The sequence below is a fragment of the Cinclus cinclus genome, chromosome Z (assembly GCF_963662255.1).
Source record: "Cinclus cinclus chromosome Z, bCinCin1.1, whole genome shotgun sequence".
NCBI classification, from domain to species: domain Eukaryota; kingdom Metazoa; phylum Chordata; class Aves; order Passeriformes; family Cinclidae; genus Cinclus; species Cinclus cinclus.
This window is the reverse complement of record NC_085084.1, coordinates 74,015,749-74,029,800: the sequence shown is the minus strand read 5'-3', so window position 1 is coordinate 74,029,800 and position 14,052 is coordinate 74,015,749. Positions and strand designations below refer to the sequence as shown.

The following is a 14,052-nucleotide window of genomic DNA, read 5'->3' as shown; positions in this document are numbered from 1 at the left end:
GCCTGTCTGTCTCTGCCCTGCACCAACCCCACCAGCTCACGAGCAAACACGGACCACACCGGGCTCGGGGCAGAACGGGGAAGCGGCTGTTTAAACAAACACACGTGGAACGCGCAGCCGGGGTAGGCAGCGCTCCGGGGCCAGCAGCCCCGCAGGGCTCCGAGACACGGGGAACAGCAGGCACCGACCCGCGGGACTCCGCCAACACCTCCCCGCTCGCCGAGCTCGGCCGGGCCCGGCCCCGCCGCGCCGACCCCGCCTCAGCCCCCGCCCGCCCAGCGCCTCCCCCGGGGCCGCCCCGCCCCGCCCCGCCGCGCGCTCACCTTGCTCCGTGCCCGGGGCCGCCCGCGCGCCCGCCGCGCCTGCGCGCCCGCGCCGCCGCGCGCCCCGCCCCCCGCGCAGGGGCCGCTCGCGGTCGCCGCGGCAACGGGACGCGGAGCCGGGCGGCGGCAGCGGCCGCGGGTGCCTCTCGCCATGTCCCGGATCCTGTTGGACTGGCTCAACCGGGACGTGAAGCTCTCTCGGTGCATCGGTGAGTGGGGCCCCGCTTCGCGGGGACGGGTAGGGCCTGGCCGCGGGGGCAGCGGGGGCAGCGGGTTCAGGGTCGGGCCGTCGTGCCCGGGCTCGCCCCGCGGCCACTCTCCTGTCGGGCCCGCCCCCTTCCCCCGACCACGTGCCTCCGCAAGTACATTTTTAATCTTCATGTGCAAGGCAGGGGCTACAGAATCGTAGGTTCGCCTGAGCTGGAGGAGAGCTTCGGGACCATCCAGTCCAAGCACGCTCCCAGCAGTGCCCCTGTAACCCCTGAACCACTAAACCACATCGCCCAGCGCCAGATCCAGTCACCTCTTCAACACCTCCAGGGATGGTGACTCCTTCACCTTCTTGGACAATTAATTCCAATGCCTGAAAATTTTCAAGCTGAAGTTCATTTTCCTCATGGGGCAGGTGCTCTCAGGAGATGAAAGGTGCTCAAACTTAGACTCCTAAAAAGGACACTAGAGAATAAAAAGTAGTTTGGAAAGTAGCGCTTTGTTTTGAATGACAAGTATTGTGCTGGCCTTGGAAAAACATTTGTTCTGCAAGAAGGGAGCAAAACCCTCAGGCAAATTAGAGATGGGCAATCTCCAACTGTATGAAGTCTAACAAGGTGCCAAGTCTAGCAAAATTCTGCATCTTGGGTGGGACAACCCTTGTTGTGTCTGTAGACTGGGGAAGGAGATGCTGGTGTGCCAGAAAAAGGGACCAGGGGCGCTTTGGTGAGTGGAACACAAGCCAGCAGTGCCCTGGCAGCCAGGAGGGCCAGCCCTGTGCTGGGGACATCAGGGCCAGCATCACCAGCCGGGCAAGGGAGGGGATTGTCCTGCTGTGCTCTGCACTGGGGCAGCCTCACCTCCAGTGCTGGGGGCAGATCTGGGTGCCAGAGTGTAAGAAAGGCATGAAACCATCAGAGAGTGTCCAAAGAGGGGAAATGAGGATGGTGAAGGGTCAGACGGAGAAGCCGTGTGAGGAGAGGCTGAGGTCACTTGGTCTGTTCTACCTGGAGGAGACTGAAGGGAGACCTCACTGCAGTTACAACTCCCTCATGAGGGGAAGAGGAGGGACAGGCACTGATCTCTGCTCTGTGGTGACAGTGACAGGATCTGAGGGAATGGCCTGAAGTTGTGTCGGGGGAGGTTTAGGTTGGATATCAGGAGAAGGTTCTTCCCCAGAGGGTGGTTGGGCACTGAACAGGCTCCCCAGGGCAGTGGTCACAGCACCAGCCTGACAGAGCTCAAGAAGTGTTCGGACAATGCTCTCAGGTACATGGTGTGTGACTCTGGGGTGTGCTGTGCAGGGCCAGGATTTGACTCAATTTTGATGTGTCCTTTCTAATTCAGCATATTCTGTGATTCTGTGATTGTGTGAAGAATGCACATCAGAGCTAGCTTTTTTTTTATTATTTCCATTTTGTATGGAAAATTTAGTAATTATAGTTTATACATATTTTCACAGTCTCAGTGTCAATTATGATGATGTTTGCATTTTAACACTGAAAATCAGAAATTACTATGTAAAGCTGATGTTGCAAAATGACTACATGGAAAGTATATTTATTTGTGATTTCAAAACTATTACTGCTAAATCAGTCTCCTAAATCTTTCTGAATTATTGACTAAACTTCAGATGTAGTTTTGTTATAAACACAATAACAAGTTTTATTAAAATTAACATTTGGATTCTCTTAATTATTTTATTAAAAAATCCTCAAACAATCACAGAACCCCCAAATTTAGTTCCAGGATCATTTCCAGAAGAATTTTCTACTGGCTATCTCCTAGGAGAACTTCTACACAAATATGGTCTTCAGGACGACTTTAAGCAATTTTCAAAGAACAGGTTAGTACATATGGGTAACATTTGGTCTTCTGTATAAAGTAACAGTTCTCTTACATAAAGTAGACAAAACATGTATTTTCTCAGCTATGACTTGCTATTGCAATGTAGAATATTTTGAGATTTAAAATATTTTTCAGTTATTCAAAAGCTAAGTATGTTTGATTCATTAATTGATTATGTATTTCCAGAGAGACTGATCATACTTCTTCAAGAAAATTATGCATTTTAATTGCAACTACAAAAGTACCAGGTTAGACCAAAGGTTCAAAAAGCCTTTCAAGGATGTCTCTAAGATTTGGAATCTTAGTGGAACACTGCCCATGATCTGTTGTAGAGTAAGGAATACAGAGTTGTGTTGTGGTGGTGACCATAACATGTTCACTAAAATGAGACTGTTGAAGAAACGTGAGTCTCTGAATGGAGCGCTGACAGAAGATGATAATTTATAACTTTACAGGTAATCTGGTGTAATATCTGTAATCAAGAACTGTAAAATGGGAAGTTGAAAAATCTTATGCAGATCTGTGAGCTTTTATACATAGATGATGCAATTCATGAGGTTTTGTCAGACCATGGTGCACATGTACATGAAGAGTCCCAGGCTGTACAAAATCCTCCTGTTTCTTCTGAACTTCTGCTTTCATGTTCTTTGAACTTCTCATGTATTCACACCCTTTCCTATCCCAAGTCCCGCCAAATTGCGGGAGGGCAGGCAGGGCACAGCTAATAATGGCAGCTAACGAAAAACAGTTTCACACAGCAGTTTTTGAACTCTGTTTCTAGGGCTTGTAGATCTCTTAGGAATTTCTGGGATCATTGGAAAACTCCAGGTAATTCTTAGAGTGCTTGCTGTTACTGGGAAAAATAGCTTCAGGAGGCTTTTATTTCTTCTAGCAAGCTCCAGCACCTTCTAACAAGTTTTCTCAATTCTTCCCAGTAAAAGAGTGCTTTGAGTTCTTGTCCCCAGCTGATTAGAAAGGTGCATTTAGTGAAGATGCACTTCAGTAGGTGCAAGAAGCGATTGGGAATCTTGCTGAGACAGTTTATGTGTGCTCAGCAAAGATGGGGATGTATGACAGGACATGATATCCAGTACACACTGGAACAACTACTCAGAGTGTCAGAGTCCTCAATACAAATTTCTGTCCAGTGAGAGAATTCACTTTGTCTCAGACTGATGGGAATGCCTTCATCAAAGGGAGGTGGTTGCTTTGCCTGCAGAGGTGTGTGCTCATGGCAGAGCTGTGTTATCAAGTCAAGCTGCTGCAGAATGAGGTGAAGGATTGCACTGGATCTTCTCTGAGACATTGCAGATACAGGAACCTGGACCCACAGCTGTGCTGAGGGAGAGGCAGGCAGAATTGTCGTGTTAGGAAGAGGAGGTGACTGGCAGCTGGTGACTTCTGTGAGGAAAAGGAAGGTGTCTGCTCCTCCTGCTGAACCACAGCTGCAGAACAGGTTCATTGCAGTGGTAGCAGATGTGTGCTGGTAGCACTGTGTAACAAAATGTCTGAGCAAATGAAGTGTAAACCACCCCAGAGCACCAGCAGGAACAGGTGAGGATAGCAGTGGAGCACTTTCCTGCAGGAGATGGAAGTGCCAAGGGCTGACCTCACACATTAGCCTGAGAGGTTTGCTGCATGCTGGAGGTTCAGTCCAAAGCTGCAGAGACTTGTCTAGCTCTTGCACTAATATCCCTGCTATTCTTCTCTTTGGACACCAAGGATACTGCCAGAGACCTGGAGCCAAAAGCATGAGGGCTCAGGTGTTTATTTTCCTCACTTATGGTAGATGGGCTTGATGAGGAGTGGGTAGGTTCAACAAGTGGCTGTGCAGCTGCTGTCCACCACAGAGATTTGCTTTTCTTAATCTTAGGGTCCTCTTCTGATTGGGAAGATGGGTAGGAAGAGATGGGGTCCACCTGACCAATTTGGACAAGGGAATCATTGCCAATAGCCTGGCAAACCTGGTGAGGATAGCTTTAAACTAGGAATGAGTATTGATGGAGAGGTTTAGTCTCAAACAAGAGAGGAAGTGATAGCCTAGACTGGCAAGCAAGAGGAGAGTGATGTGAATAAGAGCAGCAAACCAGTGCAGAAGGCTGCCCACCCCAAATGTATGCATACAATTGAGGAAGTGCTAAGAAGACATGATTATGGGAGAAGCATTCACACATTTTCTAAATTATTCTAATTTTTTTTTTTAAATCACACAGCTGGCTGCTTCTCTGAAGTGCTTCTGTAGTAATACATGCAGCATGGGGATCAAACAGAAGAAATTAGAGGCTTGTGAGCAGTTGCTGGGTAATCACTGCCATCACAGAGGGATATCCCACAGCCATGGGATAGCTCCCAGTACTGGTGTGCTGCCATGGCTTGATACAGGCTCTTTTGGATGGACAGATTGGGAAGGTGGAGGTGAAGAGGAACTAGCCTCCATGTGAGAAAGCAGGGAAGATCCAAGACCTGCCTCTGTAGTGGCCATTCTTAGTTGTCTTCCTTCATCAAAAAGATGGCAGAGTATGGCTCCATCAGCCTTCCTCTCCGATTCTCAAATGAGTAGCTGCTGTGCTGAGGCTGAGATGCTTAATGCCTTCTCTATCTTAGTTTATTAAATAAAACTCACACTCAGAAATCCCAAGTGCCTGAAACTAACAGGAAGGTCTGCACCAGTTGTTTACCCTGTGATTTGGAAAACCTCCAAGGATGGAGACTACACTACCTCTCCAGGCAATCTATTTCAATGTGAAATTTGTATGTATTTTATACATGATTGCCCTGATGGAAAAAAGTCTTGTCTTTTGTCTAGGCAGAAGGGCATCAAGGGCTTTTACAGGTATCTCCACAGCAAAAGGAAGGCTGGGGAGAATGTGGGCCTGCTGGAACATGCAGAAGATTAAGGTATCCCAAGGACACACAGGAAAGTTTGTAGCAAGAAAAATTTACCCATGGAGAAGGAGCAGTTTAAGGAACATTTAAATAAATTGGAAATGGGAGCTGATGGCACATACTGTTTGACCAGGCTGTGTGACCTGGCCAATGTTGTTGCTGAGCCACTCTCAATAATCTTTTAAAGTTTGTGGTGACTGGGGGTTCGGGGGAGTCCCTAGGACCAGGAAACTGCAACTGCTGTTCTTCTCTTCAAGGAGTGCAAGGAGGGAGAAGTAGAGATGTACAAGCCCGTCAGCCTCACAAAATAAAAAGTTAAGAGCTTCTCAATGTATGTCATGATTTCTGGCAAGAAGGTTCATCTTAACCTTGAATCAATAGCAGAAAAATGCTCAATACTTGTAAGCTTCAGTTCAGTGTAAGTGTGTAAGAAATAAAGCATGGACTGTTACAGTGAGAATAATGAGCTCCTGGACAGTTTAATCGAGAAATAAGATGAATACTGTTTTATCAGAATATCTTATTAGGCATTTTTGTAGAATTATGCTGCATCTTGGCTGACCTCAAAAGCTTGTTGCTCCATGTGAAGGAACTATTGTGAACTCAAGCAATATAGCAGTATAGAAAGAATGATTTTCAGACTCAGGCTGAAATTATGGGTATGTCTGATGAAACATGATGTGCTGATTGTTATAAACTGATAATTTATTGTTATTTGGTTTTGCCCTGTATATCTGTTGGTCTTGACTGCTTCTTCATGAGAACCTACATATCAAGAGAAATATTAGCCTTCAAGCCACTATTTTAGTTTGAAATGTAAATTGCTCGTTTAGAACATAGACTTTGCTTTCAACACTGCTTTAACATGTTTGTCCATTTCTTTTTCTTGGAGAAAAAGTGTATTGAATTGTTGTAAGGGTTAATAGACAATACAGACCTTTTTTTTAATTTTTTATGTTTTAACTGGTGAGAGTTTGAGTGATTGATACAGCTAATACAGAAACTTCATTAAATCTCCTTGTGTGTTTAGTGGATGGTATACCATTAGTTGCAATTACAGATTAGCTTTTGCTATTAGATGCACTTTGTGTGCATGTGTATCAGAATTTATATAATCCAATGTGGTCTTTGTCTTTTCAAAAAGTTATGCATAGTAATCAATGCAGTTACCTGAACAGCAGCATAAAACTTAAGCCAAAGTGTGTATCACATTATTTAAGGAATTCCTCTCTAGGTTGTTTTTTTCTCCTCCTGTCTTGGTATAAGTGTCATGACCATGCTTACATGCAACAAGTTAGATTTGAGAATAAGTTCATATTCTGGGTTCTTTTGTTGTTGCTTTTAATCATGTAGAAATGCAGATGCGAAAATTAAAAATTTTTCTCGCCTGGAACCCACCCTTCATCTGCTTGGTGTGCAGTTTAATGAGAGTATGGCTCAAGACATCATGACAAAACAGCATGGGGCTGCAACAAATCTTTTATATGAACTGTATATTGCTTTAGAAAAAAAGAGGAAGGCAAAGCTCACTGGAGCAGCTGTGGAAGCAATGAGACCTGCAGCAGCTGCAAAGCTTAAGTCTACTGAAAGTGGAAATCGAGAGGTAAGTAACTATGTCTGTTTTGTATAAATACAAAGAAAAGGTAGTATATTTACATTTACTTCTCAAGCATGTTGTGTCCTTTCCCTCTCTACTTTATAAATCCCCTGTTCAAAACCCAGTACTTATAAGGAAATAAGCATTTCTTTGCTATGTCTTTTACAGTGGGTTTGCACAGCTTATCAGAAACTCAATAGAATATCGGTTTTCTGTGTTCTGTGTTTCTTTATTTTGGTTCATCCTCCATTACCTGCTCTGTTTTCAAGCCTTCTCCAGAATTAAAATATTATAACAACAAAAGCTAGTAGTTGTTCAGCAGCAGTCTTTTTCCATCTTTGATGAGCACAGATTGCAGACTGCATTGCAGTCTAGGTATCAACTCAGACTAATTTCCCCTCCAGGAAACCTATTAACTATGTCAAGCTCTGTGCCACAGTGGTTTGGTTCATTCTGTTGCATATCTCTCCATATATTTATACTGTACTCCATTCTGCAATAACCATATGCTGAGAAATACAAAGAGAGAAAAATAAAGGGAAAAGAGAACATCTAAGAGGAAGTCAGTGGTGTTGATGTGATAGGGTCTGTTAAAGACTTCTTTCTTGTTTTCAGTAGTTATATTCAGTATGTCCAGACCATTACTTGGTATCAAGATGAGGAGTTTTTAAGAAGGTGTGTATCATAAATTAAATTCAGATGGGAGAAATTTCACCTTTTTTTTTCTTTTTTTTTCCGGCACTATTTCTGAAAAATAGCCTTCAAGCAGAAAATTTACCAACTAGTGCAAAGATTGTACTGAAAAGTCAAAATATCCCTTCACCTGCAGAGGGATAGGTTAAAGAAACTGAGTAACTGACAGTAGGACCTGTCTTTAGACAAGTTCAGTATGGCATTTGAATCATGGAATAGTTGGAAGTTGGAAAGATCTCTGGAACTCAGTTTATACCTCCTGCTCCAAGCAAATCCAGCTATAGCAGGTTCCTCAGGACCCTGTAGAGTGGGATTTTGAATATATGCAAAGTTGGAGACTTTCAGTAAAGAAATTCTTCCTTACCTCCCCTGGTGTGGCATGGGACAGATCCTGTGACTGAAGTGCAACTATGGATGGCTACAGGCTGTTGAGAAAGGACAGGAGGGGAATGGGAGCCGAGGGTTTGCCCTCTATATCAAATGGTAGATTGGATGTGAAGAGTTGTCTCTGAGGGGTAGACATGAGCAGGCTGAATGCCTGTGGATAAGAATCAGTGACCAAAGCAAAAAATGGAACCCTGTGGCTTACTCACCTTCCTGACTAAGGCGAGCCTATTTGACAAAGTCTTGCTCCAGCTAGAGGAGGCATCATGCTTACAGGCTCTTGTTCTGCTGGGGGTCTTCAACCTACCCAACATCTGCTGGGAAAGTAGTACAAGGAGCTGTAGGCATTCCAGGAAACTCCTGGAATGGAGGATGACTTCTTGAGTCAGGTTATAGACATCCCTACCAGAGGGGATGTGGTACTGGATCTGATGGTCACCAGTGCATACAAAGTAATTAGGAACACCAAGACTGGAGGTAGCTTGGGAGGCAGTGACCATGAGTTGATGGCGTTTTAGTCCTGAGGTATCAGGTTAAGGAGTAAAGGCAGATCCCTGAACTTCAGGAGAGCAGACTTCTAGCTCTTTAGGGAAATAGATCACCTGGCAGGCTGTCCTCAGGGTCAAGGTGAGGTAGCAGATCTTTAAGGAGTTCTTCCATAGTGAGAAAGAGCTAACAATCCTCAAGAACAAGAATTGAGACAAAGAAGACAAGACACTGGCATGGCTGAGTTAGGGAAGTTAGTTTGGAGTTAGTTAACTGAGTTAGCCAGTTAGTTTGCTGGGAAAGCAAACACACCAGAAGTTGAAGCTGGGGCAGTGAGCTGGTAAGAACAGAAATGAAATATGGTTGTCTGGATCGAGTGATGAAGGCCAAGGCAAAACTGGAACCGAACTTGGCAAGGGACGCAAAAAGTCAAAGGAAGAACTTCTACAGGTATGTTAAACAGAAAAGGAAGATCAATAAACAATGCTGGAAAACTAGTTACAACAGAGGAGGAGAAAGCTGAGATTCTCAACTTTTTTTGCCTCATTCTTCAATTCTCAGTCTACAACCTCTTGAGTGGATGGACAGCAGGTTGGGAACTGGGGGACAGGCTCATGAAGCGGGCCCATGAGCATCTCATGAGGTTTAACAAGACCAAGTGCTGGTGCTGCACCTGGGTAGGAGCAGCCTTTGGTATCAGCACAGGCTGGGCATGAACAGACCCAGAGCAGCCCTGCCCAGAAGGACTTGGGGGTGCTGTGGGTGAGAGGCTGGACATGCCCCAGCCATGGCACTCACAGCCCAGAGAGCCAAACGTGTCCTGGGCTGCATCCAGAGCCCCGTGGGCAGCAGGGCAGGGAGGGGATTCTGCCCCTCTGCTCTGCTCTGCTGAGACCCAGGTGGGTCTCTGGAGCACTGCATCCAGAGATGGAGTCCCTCTAGGGACCTGCTGGAGCAAGCCCAGAGGAGGCCACCAAGATTATTAGAGCACCTATGCTATGAGGAAAAGCTGAGACAATTGGAACTGTTCAGCCTGGAGAAGAGAAGGCTTCAGAGTGACCTGATTGCAGCCTTTCCAGTACCTGATATAACTGAAGGGAGCCTACAAGAGAGATGCAGAACAACTTTTTATGAGGGCATTGAGCAACAGGAAATGGGGGACTACCTTCATGCTGGAAGAAAATAAGTGGTGGTAGTAGTAGTAGTACTAGTAGTTGCAGTAGTATATAGTAGGCTAGATATTAGGAAAAAATTCTTTACTGTGAGGGTGGTGAGGGTCTGGCACAGGTTGCCCAGAAAAGTTGTGGATGACCTATCCCTGCAAATGTTAAAGACCAGGCTGGGTGGGACTTGAAATGGACCTGGTCTAGTTGAAGTCGTCCCTGCCCAGAGCAGGAGGCTTGGATATAGGTGATCTTTAAAGTCCCTTCATTCCACGTGTCCTGGAATGTGATGCCAACTGGATACCAGGAACAAGAGAACAGCACCTCCCCTTGCAGTTCCCCTCCAGAGGAACTTGTATAGACCAATGAGGTGTCCTTTTCTGTCAACTAAGGAACGTTTGGCATAATTCACGTTGAAGTCTCCAAGTTCTTTTCTATAGAGCTAGTCCTGTTTTTCAGTTTAAATATGTTTGTAGGCTTTTCTGTGTACATTAACACAGAAGAACATGGTTTGAAGGATTGGTCTCAAAATTATAATATTGTTATATGTTTATTGCTCTTTCTGACTCTTCATTGCTGGATGTTTAATATTAGAAAACTGTAGTGCCACATCAGAACGAAACAAAATCCAAGATGCTAACCGATGAGAGAGCTCATGTGCATGTTGCAGAGTAGCTGAGAGCTCAGAACATCCAAGAAAGCAAAGAGCCCAAACCAGTGGAAAATGACTACTTATTTTTATAGATCTCTGAAGAAGTATTTTCTGAAGGTTATGTGCTTAATGAGTTAGTTAAAGCCAGTGTTAAGGCTTTCTGATTCTATGTACATGGTTATGTTCATACAAGAACAAAGAAAAGCAGTGTGCATGAAAATAAGACCTTAAAAGGTTCCTTACAAGACCTTAAAAGGTTCCTATTTATAAATCTTTTCATGTTAAGTTGAAAGTATTTGCATATTGTCAAGCATGGAAAATATTTATAGATTTGAAGAAAAATGTACATATCACAATTTATATGCATTTGAGATGTCCTTGTATAAGAGTTTTTTGTCATTCTTCTTTTGTGAAGATGGAGCATTGTACAAAAGCAGGAAAATGACAGAAGGGCATCTATAGTGGGTATGGCCTCTGAACATCTTGTACTTCTGTGTAGCTACTCTGATGAAGTAAAAAAGGAGGTACAAATTCCTTTTGACATGGGAACACTCATCCAAAGCAGAGTTTATAGTTGATACAGAGGAAGTGACCAGATATCAGGGTGTTGAACCCCACCGACAAAGTCATTGACTAATTTGATATGTATTTTATGTGTCTAATGAAGGAAGAGAGTCTTGTTTTACTTATTTAGCTGTTCTACTGCCACTACCTGAGTAAGAAGGAGAAAGTCCCTTCATCTGTCTAGACAAGAAAATGCAAGCAATGAACAAAATATTCAAATTAACATTTTAAAAGAAAAGTTTGGAATATCCCTTTTGATGTATTATATATTTTTAACTATCTTTCATTTCTTTGTATAAAAACTATTTTTCTGCTTTATTCTGCCTTCATCTGCCTGCATGTCTGGTGCACTTTAAATGAGTGTAATTTATATGTTTGTTACTTCTTGATCTTGATCTGTGCTAGTGTTACCTAATGTGTTACCTAATGGTATTCTCAGTTTCTGTACCAGGAAACTGGTGTTCTTATTTTCTGGCTATATTCAGACATAAAAACAGGTGCCATACTAGTACTAGAATTCAATGATAGCCCTTAAAAGCCTATAAAGCACTGCTCATCTGCTCAAGTCTGGAGCCTGATAATCTCTTCTAGTTTCTTCCTGGAAGACAATTTTCAACTTAATTATATTTGCTTCTTATCAGCATTACATTGGAAGGAGACAAAATGGAATAATGGGCAGGATTCAAACTGTTGCACTGATTCAAAAACAACCATCAAGACCCACCATAAAATCTTTTGAAGCCAAAAGCTTCTTAAAGAAGAACAGGGAAGCAGAGGTAATTATCATCTATATTGTTTTAATGCTAATTACATTAACTCAAACCCCATGATTTCTGGAAAAATTATGATTACAAATACTGTACTTGCACCATCCAAAAGCTCCTGACTGTCAAATGATATCAATTCAACCACTGAAAATTGGGCTGAATATTTGCATGATTATGTTTTTGCAGGTTTTTTTAAATAAGAATTGTTTCTATGGTAGAGAAATTTAATTTTGAATAAATACCAAAGGTATTAATTTGATTGCTGATCATAGCTACAAGTCTGCTAGAAAGAATACATTAAATAAAATCATGAATGTTCCTTTTAGATTTGTGCATATCATTTTTCGCCATAATGTTTGAACTGTTCTATAACACACTATGCAACTATCTGCTTATTAAATTCTAGTAACAGCTGAAATTTACAATAACCTTAAATCAAAAGATGCAGCAATTATCTAGTATCAAAAAAATCTTGGTTACAATTCAAGTTCATGCATTGTATTGCCATTAGCAGTGGAAATATTACCACTTTTTACAACTGGGGAACAGTAACAGATGTATTTAAATCTAGAGTTTAGTAACCTATAGTACAACAGTTACTTGAATAAGGATTAGGGATATATTCACTTACTAAATCGAAAGCAGATCATATTCCAGAGTATCTTGTTTCAAATCCCCATATGGTGAGAATTATATACTCTGCTAGAGCCCAATGCAAAATCAGAGTTATCCTGCAGGAGAACAGCTGCAAAATTCTAGGATTTTCTGGCTGGTGGAAATAGGTATAGTTAGGAAAGGGGAAGAGGGGAAGGGAAGGAAAAGTGTGAGATGGAAATCATCTGGCCTTTATTCTTGGTGTAGCTGATGCTTAAAATATTTTCAGTGTAAGCATTTCTGTTGTACTAACATGATGTAAAAGTAATTCCCTAGTCCTTGCTCTGTTGAAACTTCTTTATGATGCTTTGTGAAGAGAAAGGAAACATAAAATTCTATGTTACTTCTTTAGAATGTATACAAGGAGATAGAAAAGTTTGAGAAGTCTTTGACAGGAAATGTCTCTGCAGTGCACAGCCATGTGACGGACAGGTAATATTTGAATACTAATTGTTAAGAATAGGCAGGATCCCACCTGAGGTGTCTGCTATGTAGACAGCTACTTGAAGAAGAAATAATATCTCATTTAGTTTAACTGCATGATTATCCTTTGAATGAATTTCACACTATCACTGATTTCAGGTCCAACACAATTGCAGCTACCTTTAAGTTAACTTTAGTCTGTAAGTTACCTTTACTTTTAGAAGGGACGGCTCAAGCTTCCTTCACTACTTTTTGCCACATATGTAGCAAGAAACGGGTCAAAATGCATCTTTTCTTTGTTCATTTAGTTATTGGGTCTGTAAGGTCAGTTAACCTTGCAGCAAGATAGAAGTGATAAATATGCATACACAGTAACACATTTCAAAGGGAAACAAAGTAACTTTTATCCTGAAACTTATCTGTATGTTGATTTATTTGTGAATATTTGCAAGTAATTTTCATTCTGTCACCTTTAGTGATATGCATACCCTACTCAGAGATGTGAGACTCATGCATGCTGCTATGGATATTTGTGTGTGTAAATCTGTGATTAATAGCTGCAAAACTACGTAGAGTGTATGGCTATATTGAGGAGTAACTCATCTTTCTTTGATGTTTTATGAGCCATCCTAATTTCCTAGTTTCTAGCAATTTGGCTTTGTATTGACAAAGAAACTGATGATCATTTGGCTCAAGTCAGTGCTGCAGTCTTCCTCTGGACCCAGTGGGCATTGTGGAGAACAAGAATATCAAGAAGTAGCCACAGAGCCCACAGAGTGATATTCTGTATTTGTTAGACTTGCATATAACTATACAGGCATCTGTATGAAAAGACCCTTAAGAATGGTAATTCCTGTCATTCTTTTTTTCAATCAGTGATATGCAAGAATTATTGCAAACACAGAAGTTTCAAGAAACAAGTCTAGAAACTGTACCAGAGATGAAAATGGAGCTGTTAAATATTTACTCAGATGATGAATACATAAGGAAAATTAAAAAACGTGTAGAGGAAGATACATTTGCTAGAGAACAACGAGCAAAGAGACGACAAAGAATGCTAGTGGATCAGTTAACAGCACATGAGGCTCAAGAGGTGGGAAATTGTATGCTGATGTACATAGTCCATGCATATTTAATTAGTAATCTAAAATGTGCATGCAAATATGAAATAAATACTTCTGGAAGGCTGAAAAAAATTTGAAGGGGATAAAGGGATTTATACATACTTAGGTATGAATATCTCTTTTATGTTCAACCCTTGAAAAATATGGAAGGTTGGCTGTTCTTCATCACCAGCCTTATGTCATGCACCATACTCATAAACTTAAAAGGATAAAATGAAAGCAGCAGAACAAAGATTATTAAAAATCCATTGCAGACCTGCCTTCTATTTCCTGTCCCC

The 14,052-nt window shown here is 42.4% G+C and overlaps 1 protein-coding gene across 1 annotated transcript in view; it reads left to right on the top strand.

Moving 5' to 3' along the window:
- Positions 1-474: 474 nt before the first annotated feature.
- SPEF2 (sperm flagellar 2) overlaps positions 475-14,052 on the top strand; it is a 74,039-nt gene continuing 60,461 nt past the window's right edge. Inside the window, exons 1-6 of the mRNA XM_062512794.1 lie at positions 475-532; positions 2,277-2,379; positions 6,621-6,870; positions 11,448-11,582; positions 12,580-12,659; positions 13,527-13,743. Of these exons, the coding sequence (XP_062368778.1) occupies positions 475-532; positions 2,277-2,379; positions 6,621-6,870; positions 11,448-11,582; positions 12,580-12,659; positions 13,527-13,743 (843 nt within the window). The remainder of the gene's footprint in view (positions 533-2,276; positions 2,380-6,620; positions 6,871-11,447; positions 11,583-12,579; positions 12,660-13,526; positions 13,744-14,052) is intronic.